Consider the following 20,018-nt stretch of genomic DNA (forward strand, 5'->3'; position numbering starts at 1 on the left):
ATTAAAGAAAGGAGGTGGTAGAAGAGGGTATTGAGACAATAAAAAAATTGATTAAAATGCAATTTTAAATGGAGTATTCTCTGAATCATTTACTATTACAAGTGGCTGCTAGATACTGGTCCAGAATATGGGCCATAGATGATTCTGTCCAGTTGTTTTTCTTTCTGTCTCAAGCTGAAGAACAGACTGTTAAAAATGGTTCTGGCAATTGGATTAGAATAGAGTTGCAGACCAGTTTTGCATAAAACTACATGAGTTCAAATGCCTGGAAAAGAGTAATAGGAAAAGTCACAATGTCACTGGAAAAAGTTCTGCTATTATACACGCAATTCCATTAACATTGTTGGGAATAAAGGCACTTAATCAGAAGTAGAAACCATGTTTTACTTCCATAAAAATATAATAATTTCAGCTCTTTTCTATTAATTACTTTTATCACTGCAGCTCATGTCCGGTAGTCACTGGCCAAATGCTGTTCTCAGTGACGCTGAAGTAAATGAGGAGCTTGGTTACAATGGTGTTGCTGACGGCAAAATTTGGCCCTTTATATGATGTAGTATAATATATTTGGGGAAGAGCCAGCTGTTCAAATAGCTACATTATATAAGGCACATTTAGGATCATCTTACCCACTCCCAAAATTCTGTTTATTCCTTATTTTAATTTTCAGATTTCATAGATCTGTAATATCACAGCAGGTGACAGTATGAATGAGCTTCTGAAGGAACTGATGCAAACAGGTATAGTTAGCTATATAAATAATGAAGATCAGAGCAGGATGGTAAGTGGCATTGATATATTCAGGATTATTTCTATTGGTTAGATACAACTCATTTTCTTTCCTTCCTTAATCACTCCAACAGCCTGGGTCTGGTTTGCTCAGGGCTAGTCTATACTAGAAGTGCTATGCTGGCACAGCTGCACTGCTATAGTGCATCTGGTGAAGATGCTCTGTGCTGATGGGAGAGCTCTCTTCCATTGGCATAATTACTCCACCTTTGCAAGAGGTGGAAGCTAAGTTGGTGGGAGAGTGTCTCCTGCCAACATAGCATCGATGTGGACGGCGCTTAGGTCATGGTAACTTGCGTCACTCAAGGAGGGAGGCTTTTTCACATCCCTGAGTGACATAAGTTATATCGGCTTAAGTGGCAGTGTAGACCAGCCCTTGGTGTATAAAATACTTTCCTTTAACATCTGGAGATAGAATTCAGGTCTCCTAAGTGATATGAATCTAAAAGTCTCAGTTCAGTTCTGAGGACAAGCAGCACATAAGCATAATCTGGTGCTCTCGGTTCTGCAGAGTTAACATAAGGACCAAATGACGTCTAGCTTAAAAACCCAGCAGCTTTTCCAGGCCTAGGCTAAGGTTATTGGGGTGGCAACATGTGGATGCTCACATTGCAGCTATCTGGCTTACGATTTAAATAAAAAGAGTTTGCTTTCCCACCACTCTGTCCCTTTGCCTTGATGAGTACAAATATTTTTAGAAGAAATCTGCAATAGCAGGCCCACTACTACTCACTGCAGTAAGAATAGCTAATCCACAGGCATTTGTACAGCACACCTCAAATTTGTTCTAATAGGAAATAACAACCATACAATTCTGTTCATGCAAAATATAAATGAACTCCACACACTGATGACTAAATACAAGCTGCAGTCAGAAAGCAGAGTGATACCTTGCAAGCTCCAGAGAAGTTAAATTGAAAACCGGCAATATTTAGACAGGCACTGGGTGGCTTAATGTTTAGCCTAGTCATGTCACAACAAAGTCACCAGACCAAAGAAAGCGTTTGGCTTTGCCATTGGCCAGTTTTCTGCCCAATGGGAAACCACTTTCTGGGCAAACCACTAAACAGTTATGACTTGAGGTAATTTTGTGCTGTTCTGGAGCACTCTGGTCATGTCTAATTCGAAAGGAGCCCAAGCAGCCACTTGTAATAGTAAATGCTGCGCTCCTCCTGTCATGTACTATGTGCCTTCATTTCCCATGTACTTTAACACAAGTTAAAGCCCCCTTGCAGGAGTCACTCAGCACTTAGCAAAACCAAGGCTGTCATCTCTTTGCCTGGAAATAATTTAATTGAAAGAATCAGGCCTACATTGTGCCAGAGTTACTAAGTGCCTAACCTGAGTGTGGGTGCTCAGTACTGACTGTAAATCTGAAATCTTTGAGGTTTCACAAGGTGAGCCCCCCAAATCACTGGCTATTTTGACCTCTCTAGTTCATATTTTCCAGAATAAAGAAATATCCTACATGAAATATTGTAAGGTTTGTAGTTGATGATTTTTGGCCCAATTCATAACGCTTTATGCACTTAAAGCTAGATAACACATGAAGGATCAGTCACTTCTTTGCAACCTTTCCATTTTTTTACTGATTCTTTGATAAATGTGGCCTGACTTATACATAAGATTAAAAATATGGCTATAATATGTATCACAGATTTGAGAAACAGGCACTCTAAAAGCCATTAGAAATACAAAAAAGTAGGTGTCAGGCTCAGTTTGGATCAGCAGACACAGGGCCAAAATAAAGGGCTGGTTCTTGTTGACTCAGACAGCTGGGCCGTCCCGATTTGAATGGGAAAGTGTAAATAAAGGAGGAGAATTCACCCTGCAGTTGGGTCCGCAAGCTCTGCTTTGTTTCTCAGGAGTACAAAGTCCTGTATTGCTGCAGGCATGCTTGAAAGGGGGATCCAAAGAAGCTTAGCATCCCAGCCTGCAGTGTAACGTGAGCGAGGATTAATGCTTGTTAGAGCATGCTCCATACATTGCACAACCAGTGAGAGGTTTGTGTTCTGAAGCACCTGAATCAGCTTTTCTCTCCTTGCTGCATCTGCAAAAAATCAACGAGGGCTTCATTTTAGTGGCAGGACCTAAAGGAAAGGAAAAGCAAATTCTATCCCATTTCCTGAGTGTGCATTTGTGATGGTTACTTTAGGCCTGGTCCACACTACAGCGTTAAATCGATTTAACGCTGTACCTGTCCACACTACAAGGCACTTTAAATCAATTTAAGGGCTCTTAAAATCGATTTCTGTACTCCTCCCCAGTGAGAGGAGTAACCCTAAAAATCAATACTACTATATCGATTTAGGTTTAGTGTGGACGGAAATCGAAGTTATTGGACTCATTCTTTTACTGAGCTACCCAGAGTGCACCGCTCCGGAAATCGATGGTAGCCTAGGACCATGGATGCATACCACCGAATTAATGTGCCCTAGTGTGGACGAGTAAAATCGATTTTATAAAACCAGTTTTACAAAACGGGTTTTAATTATTTCGATTTTATGCTGTAGTGTAGACGTGGCCTTTGATTTTCAATTCTGGCATGACTGAGCCAAATGGCACTTGCTGTTCTCCCCAAGACAAGGAGGAAAAGCGATCTATATTAAAGGCCAAGTCTGGCCATTCTTACTCAAGCTGAGGTAGTAATTTGCTCCCTGAATATTCCTATTGATTTCACTTGTGGAGTAGGGCACTACTGAACCTGAGCAAGGGTGGCAGAACCTGGCTTATGATGTCTGGGGAAAGTGGAACTGAAGGGGGCATAGACATTTCTGGTGCCAGGTTCAGTGCTGGTGTAAATGGGTGCAGCTTCATTGACTTGAGTGGAGTCACACCTGCTGATGCCAGCAGTGAATCTGGGTCACGGGGGTGGGAGAAGATACAAAAGGCAGCTGCAGAGAAAGGAACTAGGGGAGGAGGGTGTAGGGTATTCCAAGGGTTATCAGATAAGCAGATCCCATTTCAAGCTGGATTCAGCAATAATCTGTCTGTCAGGGGAGCTGATCCTGCAGTGAACTTTCTGCAGGTGCAGGGATCTGTCCATGCAGAGCCTATTGCCAGAATGAGGTCTTAGGTTTTTTCCATGGGTTCCATCACCATAGTATCTAATAGGAGCAAAGAAGGTTTGTCCTTGGACTATTTGAATTACCAAAAACTGGTAGTAGTGGGGAAGACACACACATCCCTTCCCTCCCCTCTCATATGTTTCTGCTTGTATCTTTGGGTCAAAGGTACATGCATATGCATGTTTGTTTATTTAAGGGTCACAGGCCAAGCAGAATATTCAAAACTCAGATGAAATCGTAGGCAGTATCATGGGCAGAAGGAACAAAAGAATGATTATTTTGTGCATAGTCATTCTATGACATCTAGCATTTTAAGCTTACATTTTTATGTCAAATTTCAGAAGAAAGAGGTTCACTGTAAATCAGAAAAGTCTGGGCCATTTTCCAAGGACTGTGATGCTGCAAATGACATGGTCCCTTCAATACAAAATAATCAAGTAATGTCTCACCTTTCTGTACATACCCCTCTCCATATTGTTTTCTAATGGCAGGAGGAAGTTGATTCCAAATGACCTCCCTTTCTTCGATGATCTTTTTTCGATTGGATAGTCCAGTTTTGAACAGCCCAGGTTCAATGCAAGAAACCTTAACTCCGAAAGCTTTCATGTCCCGTCTGCAGAAACAGCCAGTTAAGGATGTCATTGCTATTTTAGACAGAATTGTTAATAGCTGATGTATTTATATCTGCAGTAATGTTCTCTTCCTATCTCTGTAGCTCATTGTGCATATTGGGAAGGCCAAGATCAAACTGTAAGAAAGTGTTATCTAGTGGTGGGCCAGTGTGGAGAGGTCACAGGGAAGCAGCCACTGTTTTTATTTATTTGAAGTCCTTTGCAGTGATACACCAAGGGGGCTATACATGCAAGAGTATATATATATATACACACACACATTTTAAACTTCAAAAGTTGCCTTCTGTTTTAGTTTTAAACAAAAATATGGGGCATTGCTTCTTTTAACTGAGTTAGTTCACCCATCCATAAGACTGTCTGTCTATTACATGAAGTTCTGCTCTTAGTCCAGGCATTCTGGAATATCTTGCTGTGCCCTGTTTAAAAAACAATCACAAATAACACCCTCCCCGCCCAAAAAAACCCCCCTACCTTCAAAAAATCAGGGTTAAATGACTGAGAAAAGCACACATACTTAGTTGAAGAGGCTTGAGGAAAAAACAATAGTTGCAGCTCAACTTTGTTAGAATAACTTTAACCGTAACATGCAACTGTCCGGCAGGTGTTTCCTCAGGGGATCACTTCTTGGACTGCCTACACTTTATAAGAGATCTTGCATTTGAAATTATGCCAATTGCAAAGTGTACTGCAGTCATCATGAGACTGAGACCCAATAAGGCTTTTTAATTCTTAGCCTCCCCAACCAGCATTAAATGACAGTCACCCCTCTGCCAGGTACTACCTCATTATCAAGTCTCTCAGCACTATTGAACATGTATTATTTCCTCAAAATTAACATTACTGTACCTTAAACTGTCATTAAATGCTTCCACTCCAAACTTGGAAGGAAAATAGCCACCCCCACAGACTGCCAGGTGGCCTCCGGTGCTGGATATATTTACTAGTCTCCCTCTGGCCTTTTTTACCAAGGGAAGCAAATTTAATGTAACATTTATGAGGCCAATTAAATTAATTTCAATTGGTGCTCTGAAGTGCTCAATATTCAACCAATCTGTTGGCGCTGATGGTCCCATAATCCCCGCATTGTTGACCAGTCCCCACAGACCTGCAGAGAAACAAACAAAAAATTAAAGTAGTGATTTAGGAAGCAAATATTCACCCCTATGTAACATAAAGAGGAGCCAAACCAACTGAGAACTCATCAAGAACTGTCTGAGAACCAGACAGATTACAAGATGGGCAGGAACTTATAAATAAACTGCCTCTAGATCTCCTGCAGCCTTCACCATTTTACCTGATGCTTACATTTCACCACCACTCTTTCCAGGCCACTTCACAAACTGTGTTAACATTTTCCTTTCATGACCTTTGAAGGTGGGTGGGCGGGAAGTCTGGGCGGCAGTGAGCTGTTAGAAACCAAGGAGCTATAATATTTTTGACACAGCTAAAAGTCCAGAATATCCGGGTGGGGTGAGCTGGTCTGGATAATATAAGAGACCTAGACTTGCCACCAAAATTGAAGTCAATCTTTTTGAAAACAGCTGAGAACACAATAAATGGGAAACTTCAATATCATGTGTCCCGCACCTCCCACTTATGATTTGATTGTGGTGAAAGGCTTGCACCTCCTAGTTACAATAATGTCACAGTCATTCTGTAGACTCTTTTCTCATGGCTTCTCTTGTATCTATTTCTGTATTGACAGAATTGCAGGACTGTTTTAGGCATCTTTTTCGGTATGGGTGCTCCATCCAGAAAATATTTATTCCCCAAAGGAGCTCCCATATCCTGGCTTCTCTTTAGTCACAGCTATGTAGTATGATAAATCACCACCTAACAAAGGTGATAGTATTAAAATTGGCATAACAGATTTGTAGTTCTACTAGTTATAGGAGCTTCTGGCCTATTTGCCTTCTGAAGCTACGTGCCTTCTTAACTCAGCTGCCCTTAGACCTGAGTTTCTGAGAGCTGAGCGCAGGTTTCACTTTGGAAATGTGTCCAAAAATTCTTCTATTACACAGGTGTGAAATTGCCAGCTTTAAAGATTCATAACTTTACAAATCCTGAACTGATATTTTCAAACTTGGATTATTTTTTACATTTTAGTGAAGACTTTCAAACAAGATAAGTCTGAAGATTTGTTCTTCCATCGTTTGAGTTATGTGAGTTGAAAGTTTGATATTGACACAGGAAAGTGTATTTTTCTTATCATCACAAAACTCAAAAACAGTTGAATGGATATTCTTCCAACATTACAGAAAAAACATCACCTTTGGGTTTAGGCCAAACGTTGAAAATGTCAACCTCAAAACAATTTGTTTGAACAAATTATAAGCAATTAAAAAGGCAGAGAGGGAGGTTAGCCTGGAAGGTGCAGGTTGCAAGTTCCCGGCTGCATGGTTCAAAGGGCCAGGTTCTGTTTTATCTTAATTCTGAGTAGTGCTTTTACTCCACCAGTGGCCCCATTGCAATCAATCAATTAACATGAGTAACAGTATCAGAATTGGGTCCTATGAAGATAGATAGCCTCTGGATCGTTAATGTGGGATTGCATATGAAATACTATTTTATGGCTGGATAAATAACTGATCTAGGTGATTAATACGTAAATGAATAAATTGTTCAATGAATTATGTCTCTTTTCCTGTTTGAAAATGATGCAATTTGTTGTGAGTATTCAATATTAAAAGTTTAACTCTGCACATAGCTCTCATGGTATAGTTAAAGAACAAAAGAATGGCCATATTGTTTCAGACCGATGCTATATCTATCTCTGAATCCTGTCTTCCAGCAGTGGCCAGTGTCAAATGCTTCAGAGGAAATGAACAGAACAGGGCAATTATTAAGTGATCCATTCCCTGTTATCCATTCCCAGCTTCCGGCAGTCACAGACTTAGGGATATCCAGAGCTTGGGGGTTGCATCCCTGACCATCTTGATTAATAGCTATATTGATGGAACTATTCGCCATTAAATTATCTATTTTTGAACCCAATTATATTTTAGGCCTTCACAACATCCCCTGGCAATGAGTTCCACAGGTTGACTGAGTGTTGTGTGAAGAAGTACTTTCTTTTGTTGGTTTTAAACCTGCTGCCTATTAATTTCATTGGGGGACTCTTGGTTCTTGTGTCATGTGAGGGAGTGAACAACACTTCCCTATTCACTTTCTGTACACCATTCATGATTTTATAGACCTTACTCATATCCTCCCTTTAGTTGTCTCTTTTCTAAGCTGTTCTGTTCTCTAACAGGAGACTTCATTCTAAAAAGTGCTAACTACTCTGGCACTGATCCAGCAATGCACTTAAGGAGGTGCTTAGCTTGAAACACATAAAGAGTCCCATCAAAGTCAATGAAATTCAGTTTCCATTGTGAATATTTGTCTACTTTCCAATAATGTTCTTCAATATTCACCTAAAATTAGCTGTATCCAGAAAAATTCCTTCCAGTGATGCCATCCACTAGAATATTTGTGGAAAGTGATACAAAAGAGACAACACGGCCAAATACAATTTCAAACAAATATCCAGAGGGATCTATTTTGCAGTTTTTATCTATGCCTATTAAACAGTTGCAATTCATGTAAGTGTAACCTCTCCTTGGAGTTTGCTCAGCTCCTGGAACTCTCAACTGAGCCTCCCGGGGTTCCTACCCTGTGGACTATAACAATAGCAGCTACCAGAGCCCTCTGACACCATTTCCAAGCATGCTTGGAGTCAGGGGTGGGGATAGAATGGTTTAGGAACTCTTGCTGAGGCCAATAGAGTGGTTTGTGGATGAGGTGATATAGGCCAGTGATGAGCCCATATCATGGGCCAGTGATGAGCCAGGGCTGCTCAGCCTCTGGATGGGGCTTTGTTCCTGACTCAGAGACAAAGGGACCAGTTTTTGTTTCAGTTTTGAGTTTGGGAGCAGAGCCAGAAGCAGAACAACTTAGAGGATCGTTGATGAACTTCCTCTCCCCACAAAGGAGAATCTTTGAATTGCTGTGGAATCTAGTGCATGGGTCAGGCAGTTCCAGCTCTGTAGAGACCAGCGTCCAGAGTGGCAGAGATGCAACCCACTAAGACCTCCATTGGACTCCTGATCAGGGAGCCATGACAGGACTTTCCCCACCTAGGGGTAAAAACACTGTAAGAGGTGTCATAACATTTCTTCCCAGATCTGGACCTTAGCGTCCAAAATATGGGTGTTAGCATGAAAACCTTCAAGCTTAGTTACCAGCTTGGGCCTGGTAATTGCTGCCACCAGCCAGGAATTATACAGTGCCTAGCTCACTGTGGTCTCCCCAATACCTTCCCTGGGGGACCCCCAGACTCAGATGCCTTGAGTCTTACAACAAAGGGAAATAACCCCCTCCCCTTGTTTCCTTGTTTCTTCCTCCCAGGCTCCCCTCCCTGGACGACCCTAGGAGATTCCCTGCTTCCAGTCCTGGAAACACAAGTACCGAGAGATCTAATCTCTCTTCCCCCTCACCCAGAGGATATGCAAAGTCAGGCTTAGTAAATCTAACACAAAGAGATTTTCCCCCTGACTTCTTCCTCCCACCAATCCCCTGGTGAGCTGCAGATTCAATTCCCTGGAGTCCCCACTAAAGAAAAACTCCAACAGGTCTTGAAAAGAAAGCTTTATATAAAAAGAATGAAAAAGGACATTAAAAATAGTCTCTGTATTAAGGTGACAATATACAGGGTCAATTGCTTAAGAGAAAAAGTGAATAAACAGCCTTATTCCAAAAGAATACAATTTAACACATTCCAGCAACTACACATATGTAAATACAAAACAAAACAATATAAACCTTTTGTCTTACTATCCTTGTACTTACAACTTGGAAACAGAAGATTAGAAAGCCAGGAGATAGAAAGATCACTCTCAGAGATGAGAAAAAGAACAGACCAAGAACAAAGGACTCACACCCAAAACTTCCCTCCACCCAGATTTGAAAAAGTCTTGTTTCCTGATTGGTCCTCTGGTCAGGTGTTTCAGGTTACTGTTGTTACCCTTTTACAGGTAAAAGAACATTAACCCTTAGCTATCTGTTTATGACAAGAGGACCATTTTTTTTTGTTTTAGCTGGCCAATCGTTCTACAACACTCATCTCCAAACTCATCCCCAGCATACCAGCTACCAGGGATGTGCCAGCTGGGGACTGGGAGGTGTTGTGCATGTCAAGAGGTGGGAAATTGGTTGATTTATTCATGTTTTAGTACTTATTAGTCAACCCTAACCCTTTCCTTCCCCAGATCCTATTTTCCTGTTCCCAATAAAGGTCACTGCTGTTATATTGTTATTCTTGGATTTGTCATTTCTTTACTGGGGTTTATGTTGATGTATTTGTTTTTCATGTGCTGGGATTTATACTTCTTACTAGCAATGGTAGTATAATGTTCTCCAGGGTCAGCAACCTTGTGTCACAGGCACAGTGAGAAGTCATCTTGGGTGGAGACACCAGCCTCACTAAAAAGAACTCAGGACCCACCCCATGTGAGGAGAAGGGAAAAGCCAGTTGTTCCAAGAAGTAAGCCTCAAGGAAGAGATAAGAGCCACACCTCGGGAAGAGGCTACATAGGAAAGAATCCAGATCTTTTGTCACTCACCTGCTGTCCCCACTTCAGCTTTAATCCACTCAGCCACCTTCCTAACATTGTTTGGATCTGTCACATCCAGCAGCACTGTCTGGAGCCGCTCTGAGGTTGCTGCTTTTAGCTCCACTGCTCCCACTTCAGTCAGACAACTGGCAAGAACTCGAAATCCTTTCTTATCAAAAGTCCTTGCTGCCAGATTTCCAAATCCCGAGTCACATCCAGTGATGAATATATATTTGTCTGTGAGATCTCTAATCTTCTGCCCATCTTGTGCCCCCCATCTCCACCACAAATAGAAGATAGCCAGAAAGATGAGGATATAGAAAAACATTTTCACTAAAGACTTCTGGTCCCCTTTCTCCTGAAACAGAAAGAATCAATGAAGGGAGGCTTCCCTCCCCTTCTGTTCCAAGTTTATTTAAACAGGAGAGGACACAGTTCCGTGAAGTGGCTTCCTCAGTGTTCTGCACCTATAGGATTATTGCTTGTATTAAAATGAGGACAAAAGCTAACATGGCAAACATGTTATGATGGGATTCTACAGAATAAAAGGACCCTTGGACACTGCCTCCCCTTTTCATAGCCTCAGCCCCAAAGGAGACATAGTTGAGATGTAAAGAGTCTAGAGCAGGGCAGCAAAAATGAAGGCTGTATAGAAGGAGACTGACAAGACTGGGCTGCACTCACCCATTGATTTGCACTAGCACAATAAAGCAACTGGTAGTGTAAGGTCTATGAGGGGCAAGGGTCCAGCTGCACAAGTCACCTCCAACCTTTCTCTTTGCAGCAGCCCAAAACTGTGGGCTGGGCCATTGTGGAAGGGAGCAGACCAGCAGAGCACATGGCAGAATGGGGTCCTGATCTATGACTAGAGCTCCGAGGTGCTACGGTAATACAAGTGAAAATAAATAGATAATTATAATCACAAATATGCTGATTACTGGGATTATGCATTTCCGGGGGATGCTCCAATAGCAGGGCTCCTCCCAGCTAGAATCTAAGACTGTCTTTCCCAGACAGAGTCCCAGAGGAGGATGGTGGCAGTTCTGCCACTCATCCCCCTCAGGGAGTAAATTTCCTCTCCAGTACATTCGTCCCATGAGTTCAGTAGGGTGCAATTTGCATCCCTGCTCTTTAAGAAGTGAATCTGACTGTGTTGTGTTTTGTCTTTGATAAGAGTCTACTACATTTTGGGATCTACTGCAATAACAGTAATAAGAAGTAAATAATTAATAATTAATAAATAAATAATTAACAATGGACATACCAGCATTCTATACAATCATAACTTGAGTGAAAAACAATTGGTTGTGCCTTCTCATTTATAGCCATGACACAGAAAACGCAAGACACAATGAAATAATCTGGGAGACCTGCTAAACAGATAGAAGGTAACGTAATATTTTTATACACTGCATATAGACATTGCTATCTCACTGCTGCAGGAAGTCATTGCTGTGACATTAACTTTGGCCAAATTCTCCATCAGGAACAAGACAACCCCACTCCCTTCCACTGCCAAAGAGTGCAAAAGCAAAACACATGCATTTACCCTGTTGTTCTGTATTGTGGGAGGGAGGGGTGTTCCTTTCTTATCCCCACATGTAATCCCTTTATGCTCTGAAACACAAGGACCCATATACCCCAGACCTTTTGCCTGATTTCCTAGCTAATGTGGCTGCTTGTCAGAGGCTGCTCAAGACAATTTGCTGCCCTTGGCAAAACATAAAGTGCGCCTGCCTCTCCTAGGACAGTAGATTTACCCCAGATGTTCCTCCATCACGACGGAAGGGCAGCCAGGGCAAATGTCAGTAAGTGATGTAGTGACTGGTCCCCCTGGGTTGCAATGCCACTCAGATTTGGCTTAGCTGATTCTCTGTTATGCTGGAGGGCCAGCTGGACCAAATCTGCCACCCTGGAGAGCTGCTCAGAAATCTGCTGCCCTAGACTGTTTCCTCTTTGTCTGTAGCTAGAGTGGCCTCTGTTGCACATATGCTCATCTTCATGTAAATACCTGTGGTGGAAGTGGGTGCAGCCTCTTGCACTGCAAGGTGTTGCACATAAGTGTTGCAGAACAGGATACATACATATACTAGTTTGTGTTGCTTAACTTTGCTGTCCTCTGTGATTTCAGCTGTGGGGAAGATAAATGCTTGCTCTGAGTGTGATTAAGTATATTTCCATTGTATTGTAGAACAAGGAATTCTAGTATGTAAATTTACGTATACACAAAAGAATGTTGCATTTTCACTGCTTTTGTCTATGACCTTTATTTTAATCAGCTTCTTTCCAGTTTATCATAGTGCAGATGGGTGAGGCACTACTTGGGTGTGTAGAGAACCATGGAGGGTACACACTCTAAGGGTGTGTCTACACCTCAGTTAAACACCCATGGCTGGCCTGTGTCAGCTGCCTCGCTAAGGGATCAGGCTGTGGGGCTGTTTAATTGAGGTATAGATGTTAAGGTTCAGGCTGGAGCTGGGCTTTGGGACCTTGTGAAGTGGGAGGGTCCCAGAGCCCAGGCTCCAGTCTGAGCCCAGACATCAATACTGCAGTTAAACAGATCGATTGCCTGAGCCCCATGAGCCTGAGTCAGCTGACACGGACCAGCTGTAGGTGTTTAATTGCAGTGCAGACATACCCTAAGGTTCTGGTGTCTCTACTCACCTAAGCAGTGTCTCACCATCTACACTGCTATTTATGCCTGTGCTGGGGGGAGCTTGCAGCATATATTCTCTACTCGCTGCCATGAGGAGTGTACAGTGTAAACAAACCTTTACACTGAAATTCAGTCTAATCATTTTGCTTTGTTTCAAATCAACATTTCGGAATGAAATTTTTTTCATTTTCAAGCACTGAGTTGAAAGAATAATTTTACATCAAATCATTTCATTTTGATTGAAAATGTCCTAATTTTTTGTTTTGACATTTCCAATGTGAAACTTTTCAGAATTTTGTGAAATTTTGTGTGAAAAAATTCTGACACTTTGTCTTTTGGCTCCAGTTTGGAATGAAAAGTAATTTTGAATTGTGAAAATGTCCTGTGAAAGAACAATTACGTTTTTCAAACAGCTGTAGTCGGTACTTTTATGTTTCTCTGTAAAGTGCATTTATATGAGTGAGACCACATGAAATGAGCTGGTTTTATGTAATGAGCTCCCTACCAAGGTCATTAGTTGTGATAGAACTTACGATGTTTCTGGACCAAAAGCACAGACCGCCACCCCTTGATCTGAAGGAGTAACTCCACTGGCCAATGGTGATAACAGACACATATCGTATATGTAGGCAGCCACAAGCAGGAGACAGGAGCACACAGATTTAGCCATTGTATTATAGTTACTGTACCTAGCAGTTCAATTTATTCCCCACACCAATATAAGAAAATTTCATTTCATTAAATGAAATGAAAATTGATTCTTATCAGCAAAACAGTTTATCACTTGCAGGAAACAATGCCTTTCAGAGAGGCAACTCCTCTCTTCTGGCTGGCAAAGTCACAAATTACATACTTTTTCTTAATGGTCAATTTATTTTCTTCTATTCTGCTTGAGGTATTTCATTTTCTTCTCCGAAATCATGCACTGATGAAGGGAAAATGTTGTAAATATGTAGTGGCATCTCACAGAACAGACATGCCACTTCCGCTTTTGAACAGCAAAACCTCAAAAGAAGTAGAGGGTAAAACCTGTGTTGGACAAAGTGAATACTAAAGATCTCTAGCAAGTTTCCTGTGAACACCAAGAAAAAAGTGAAGAGACGTATTTTCATGGTACTATACCTGAACCAGCAGGAGCTTTGAAGCACTTTCTGTGCACAGCCACACTTCAAGAATTGTGCACTTGTGGCAATCTTGTGTTAATAGTATTACTTATAATCCAAAACAAGAACAACTTTTTCCAGAAGCATAGCAAGTAGATTAAGTCCCTGCCTCTCAGTGAGCTCATATGTGAGGGAGAGAAAAAAGTATCCTGTTATTCCTTAAAATTGCAAAAACAGCTGAAAATATTTCCCTGGCAACTGTAAAAGGCAAAATATCACAGAACTGGAAACATTTACCAGTAACTCTAAATGAATCAGATTCAGAAAAAAGTGTTTCCTTTTCATCCTCTCTATTTGTAAGGTTGTCATGTAAAGAAAAGTTTGAGCAGAATAAATAAAATGTTTACATGAAAAATTTAACTCTCACCTGATTTAGGGGAGATATGGTCTCTGGCAGGTAGTCATTGCCTTGTCTCTGTTGTCTTCTTTCTCTGCCTCTGTTTAGGGGAGATATGGTCTCTATGTGCTTACTAAGGAAGTAGTGCTGAACCAGGAAAAGCCTGGTTACATGAGTTTCACAAGTCACTTGTCATAAGCAACAGCTATGTTTTGATCATTCGAAGGTTGGATGAGCTCTGTTAATGTTTGTTCCTTATTCATGAGTCATGTTTGTTATAGGATCCATTGCTGGGTATTATATATTTCACCTGTGCACTCCGAAATGAACTAAAACTTCACTGCTAGTGTAGGTGAGCACAACTCCAGTGACATCGGTGGAGTAACTGATTCAGTGGTTGGCAGCTACTTTGGTTTCAGTGGGTCTTTGATTTGATTCTAGCAGGGCTACACAGAGCTTTTTGGGGACGCGCATCAAAATCTGAAAATGAGCTCCTCCAACTTTTCCAAAAAATTACCATCGGTTGGTGGGGGAGGAAGGTTTAGAGAGGGAGCGCACCCTGCAGCAACAGTGTCCCAGGAGGCTGGGTCCTGCTCCCTGCTCTGGGCATTGTGACCTGGTGTGTGGAGTCCCGGTGCCATTCGAATTTGGCCCAGCTACCTCTCTGTCATGGTGGAGTGACCTCCACGGACACACTTCAGTGGCACTGCAGCCCTGTGCACCCAGTTGCAAGGCCACTTGGTTTGGGGAGACGATGGGGCAAAAATGTCTCTTCCACCACCCCTCACACCCCCCTCAGCTCCTGGATTCTAGAGCTGGGCAGATAATGAAAAGAATTCACCATGACCATTTCCTGGCATTTGTCATAAACGGATAGTTAAGAGTTAATGGAACAGAAGTACTTCATATCTCTTTTGCCTGTAAAGGGTTAACAGCCAGGCTCACTGTTCTTGTCACCTGACCAGAAGACCAATCAGAGGACAGGATACTTTCAAATCTTCAGGGAGGGAAGTTTTTGTGTGTGCTGTTAAGTTTTTGGTGGTTGTTCACTCTGGGGGCTCAGAGGGACCAGACGTGCAACCAGGTTTCTCTCCAATCTCTCCGATACAGGCTCTTATAAATTCAGAATAGTGAGTACGAGGTAGATAAAGCGAATTAGGCTTATGGTTGTTTTCTTTATTTGCAAATGTGTATTTGGCTGAAAGGAGTTCAAATTGGTATTTTGCTGAAAATATTTTAATTTGTACTTGTATACTTAGGCTGGGAGGGTATTCCTAGTGTCTATAGCTGAAAGACCCTGTAACATATTCCATCTTAAATTTACAAAGATAATTTTTACTGTTTTTCCCTCTTTAATTAATAATTAAGCTTTTCTTGTTTAAGAACCTGATTGTTTTTTTATTCTGGTGAGACCCCAGGGGACTGGGTCTGGATCCACCAGGGAATTGGTGGGGAGAAAGGAGGAAAGGGGGAGAGAGAGAGGTTATTTTCTCCCTGTGTTAGGATTACTGTCTCTCTCAGGGAGAGTCTGGGAGGGGGAGAGAGAAGGAGGGGGGAAGGTGCATTTTCCTTTCTGTTTTAAGATTCAAGGAGTTTGAATCACAGTGATCTTCCAGGGTAATCCAGGGAGGGGAAGCCTGGGAGAGGCAACGGTGAGGGAAAGGGTTTTCTTTCCTTGTGTTAAGATCCAGAGGGTCTGGGTCTTGGGGGTCCCTGGGCAAGGTTTTGGGGGGACCAGAGTGTACCAGGCACTGGGTGGTGGCAGCACTACAGGTCCTAAGCTGGTAATCAAGCTTAGAGGAATTCATGCTGGTACCCCATCTTTTGGACGTTAAGGTTCAGAGTGGGGAATTATACCATGAAAGCATTTAAATATGAATTTGCTTGGATTGTTCATTTATTATTATTTATGTTAACCTGAATCCCTCAGTCATGGAGCAGGACCTGATTGTGCTAGGCACTGTACAAACACAGAACAAAAATGGTCCCTGCCCCAAGGGGAATACAATCTAAGCATAAGATAAGAGACAAGAGATGAGTACAGCCAGCCCAATGGGGGAATACAAGGGAACGATGAGACAGTATTGGTCAACACGATAGGCAGAGAGGTCTTAGCACACCTGCAGCCTAACTGTTGTCAGGTGTTATGTAGGCATCATAACAAAGGAGGGTTTTGAAGGCGGAAAATGTGGAAATTTTGTAGATGTTTATGGGGTGATCCTCCCAAGCATAAGGGCCAGCATGGGAGAAAGCACAAAGGGACTTTTGAGGAATTTAACTGGTGGGTGATGGAGACTGACACCATGGTCTGATTGGAGCAGACAGTCAACATCTCAATAATGAATGAGGGATGACAGGTAGGGTGCGGATATATCATAAAGGAGCTTGAAAATTAATGCAAGCAGCTCATTTTTGATGTCATAGAGAAGGGGGCTCCAGTGGAGGGACTTGGAGAGGGGTGACATGGTCAGAGCAACGGGGTAGGAGAATGACCTTTGCAGCAGCATTCTGAATGGAATGGAAGTGAGGCAAGATTGAGTTTGTCAAGGCCAGAGAGAAGGATGTTGCAGTAATCGAGATGAGAGATGATGAGTGCCTGGATGAGAGTTTTAGCTGCGTGGATGGGTAGAAATGATTGTATCTTAGTGATGTTTTGCAGAAAGAATCAGCAAGATTTAGACATAGCCTGGATATGAGGACCTATACAGAGGTCTGAGCTGAAGCTTGGATTACAGCTCTGGGTGACAGGCAGGATGGTAGTGTTGTGTACAGCAATTGAGAAAGCAAGTGGTTGGGAGAGCTTGGGGAAAGGCTCAGAGCTCTGTTTTAGCCATGTTGAGCTTGAGCTCATGGCTAGACATCCACAAGGCGATGTCAGAGACACAGACTAAGATTTTAGTTTAGACAGAGGGAGACTGGTCTGGAATAGAGAGATCTGTGAGTTGTCAGCATAGAGATGGTAGCTGAATTTGTGTTTGCAGATGAGGTTACCCAGAGATAAAGTGTAGAGTAAGGGCCGGCTCCAGGCACCAGCTCAGCAAGCAGGTGCTTGGGGTGGCCAAGGGGAAGAGGCGGCACATCGGGCTCTTCGGCGGCAATTCGGCTGTGGGTCCCTCGGTCCCTCTCGGAGGGAAGGACCTGCTGCCGAATTACCACTGAAGAAGAAAACGGTGCGGTGGAGCTGCTGCCGATCGTGATCGCAGCTTTTTTTCTTTTTTTTTTCTTCCGCTGCTTGGGGTGGCAAAAACCCTGGAGCCGGCCCTGTGTAGGGGGAGAGGAGATCAGAGCAAAGCCCTGTGGGATCACTACAGAAAGCTGGAGGAATGATGATGAGGATCCTCTGAAGAGTACACTGATGGCACAATTAAAGAGGTAGGAGGAGAACCAGGAGAGAAGAGGGTCATGGAATCCAACAGTGGCTGACAGGTTAAACGAGGTAAGAATAGAGACTGGTTTCTGAACTAGGAAGGTCATGTGAGACTTTGGTGAGAGTGGTTTCAGAGGTGTGCAAGTTCAGTGGAGTTCGTCTGTTTTGTGTATGTTTTCTACAGTATTTTAGTGATTAATTTAGTAGTAGTAATGGAAAGAAAAATGATAAATGTTAAGAATATATTGAAGGATATTTGTGGAAAGTGCCTTTTGAATTTATAACTGAATAGTTATATTGGAAATCTGATTCTAAGAGTTCTGCTCAGGCAATCCGGGAAGAGAATCAGACCATGTGACCAATCAAAACTAACCAACATAGCCTAATTTTGAATATTGGAAATGTTTGTGAGTGACCTACAGTTTGAGAATTACTTGCTGAAATTATGTGACAAATTATCCTGAATGGCAAATTAAAAAGACAATTGCAAACGATTCAGTCATGTACCCATCTTCTTGTTCCTTTTTTCTAAATAACTTATCATTTGAATTTAAATTTGTAAAAGATATGAAAGTATATAATGTTAGGCATATGAGGCAGTAACCTAAAACAATGGGGTAAAAATGATCCATGGATAGCTGCAGATAAAAAGCGGATGTCCATAGATCTGCAGAGCTCTATGCATATGTATAGCCATGTTATTTTATTTACTTTCATTCTTATAAGAATGATAAGCAGAAAGGGAAAGGTCACAATAATGTATTTTCGTTAAGCTGGTCAGCTGGTTTGCCCACAATTTTCTTTTTTTGGATCCACTTCTGCAATTTTTGCTAACCCTAGCAAATACTCCTGTTAAAGTAAACGGGAACTTTATCTGCACTGCAGCTTTCAGGAGCAGTTCCCGTATTTGCGACCTGATGATTTCTTTTCATTGCTAGACAAATAACTGAGGAGAACACAGCAGTGTGAAAAGTCAGATGCTAAGCCAAGTATGTAGCCTTTTTCCAAGGCCAAAGATTTAGCATTTTCAAAGTACCAGAAGAAATAAGCTGTTGTTCTCAGAAGTGTCAACATGAGAATAAACTCTCTTGACATGCATGGTAATGAAACAAGGGTCATTCATTTTCCTGATCAATATCTCATCGAGGCCACACATAGAAAAATTAATACTTTTAATGTTCATCTTATGGCAGCTTTGATTGATTGTTGCTTCTTTTTATTTCATTTAGAAGCTAGTACTAGCTAATGTTAAAAGTTTTATGGCTCTTCTGACTAAAGACAATGTATATGCAGGACAAGGTGGGTGAGATAGTATCTTTTATTGGACCAACTTCTGTTGGAGTGAGAGACCAGTTTTTGAGCTTACACAGAAAATAAATGACCTGAAGAAAACTCGGTCCAATAAAAGATATTACTTCACCCAACTTGTCCTCTATTTATAACTCTAACATTGCAAGGAACACCAACACGTGCAATGTAAGTGAACTGATCAGGGACTTACCTGCTACAATGAACATATGCTAATTTGCACTGCATATTTACTACTGCCAGCGTCAGTGTCCTACCTGAGTTAGGCTTGGCAGAATTTGATTTATTTTTCATACTTTTGATAGACAATATTAATGTTTATTTTTACTTTATTTTTTTATTGACTTACATTTTTACAGTTGTGGAAAATTATTGGAGGGGGGTGTCACAGGGTGCTCTACTCACCACTTGCCTGGCACCTTCTCCTGGTCACGCTGGAGATTAGCTCTTGAGGTCAACACCCCTTCCTATGGTCGCATACTGCATCTCTCTCTCGGGTCTGCAGCTCCTCTCTCATCCAGGAACCGCAGCATCCTCTTAGTGACTCAGTCCTCCAGCCAGGTCACTCAATGTTCCCCCTTCCGGGTACAATCCTTCTATTCTCACAGTGACTCAGGCAGTGTTCCCATTCACTACCCTGCTGATGCCACTTCCCCAGTGGCGGGTGGGGGACCCAGACCCACCCTCTACTCTGGGTTCCAGTTCAATGACTGTCAACCCAGCAGTTCTCGGCTTTCCTCTCCCAGCCCTCACTGCTTCCTACCACTGTGGTTCCCCTCCTTTCCCTGAGTGTACTGCCTCCAAACCCTCCTCCTGCTTCCCAGGGAGTGACTGCCCTTTCCCAGCAGCTGCCCCTGTTTGTTACCAGCTTGCTGGCTTTATAGGCCCTGCCCAGTCATACACAGCTGAAACTGCTTGCAATCACTTCCCTGCTCCCTGGCTCTTCCTTCAGGTTCATCCTGAAAGTCTATGAGTCTGTGAGCTAACAGGCTTACCTGGCCACCTTAATGCCTTCCAGTCCTGTCTGGAAATCCCAAAGGACACCCCATCACATGGGGTCAAATGTTAATTATTTAATGACAGTAGATTTTGAGATACAAGAAG

General features: G+C 42.2%; 1 protein-coding gene across 3 annotated transcripts; it reads right to left on the reverse strand.

Moving 5' to 3' along the window:
* Nucleotides 1–370: 370 nt before the first annotated feature.
* DHRS9 (dehydrogenase/reductase 9) lies at nt 371–19,646 on the reverse strand. Of its 3 annotated transcripts, XM_050916298.1 has the most exons (6): nt 19,320–19,646; nt 14,270–14,339; nt 10,093–10,441; nt 5,336–5,594; nt 4,307–4,470; nt 371–2,839 (listed from the first exon to the last, which is right to left on the reverse strand). In XM_050916298.1, the coding sequence occupies exons 3-6, from the start codon at nt 10,409–10,411 to the stop codon at nt 2,613–2,615; spliced, it is 969 nt and encodes a 322-aa protein (XP_050772255.1). In that variant the 5' UTR covers nt 10,412–10,441; nt 14,270–14,339; nt 19,320–19,646; the 3' UTR covers nt 371–2,612. The 3 variants fall into 3 exon arrangements, with proteins under 3 accessions (XP_050772255.1, XP_050772254.1, XP_050772256.1); XM_050916297.1 differs by lacking the exon at nt 19,320–19,646 and having other exon boundaries at nt 14,270–14,362; XM_050916299.1 differs by lacking the exon at nt 19,320–19,646 and having other exon boundaries at nt 2,666–2,839; nt 4,321–4,470; nt 14,270–14,362.
* Nucleotides 19,647–20,018: the final 372 nt, after the last annotated feature.

Source organism: Gopherus flavomarginatus, chromosome 10 (genome assembly GCF_025201925.1).
Source record: "Gopherus flavomarginatus isolate rGopFla2 chromosome 10, rGopFla2.mat.asm, whole genome shotgun sequence".
Taxonomy (NCBI): Eukaryota; Metazoa; Chordata; order Testudines; family Testudinidae; genus Gopherus; species Gopherus flavomarginatus.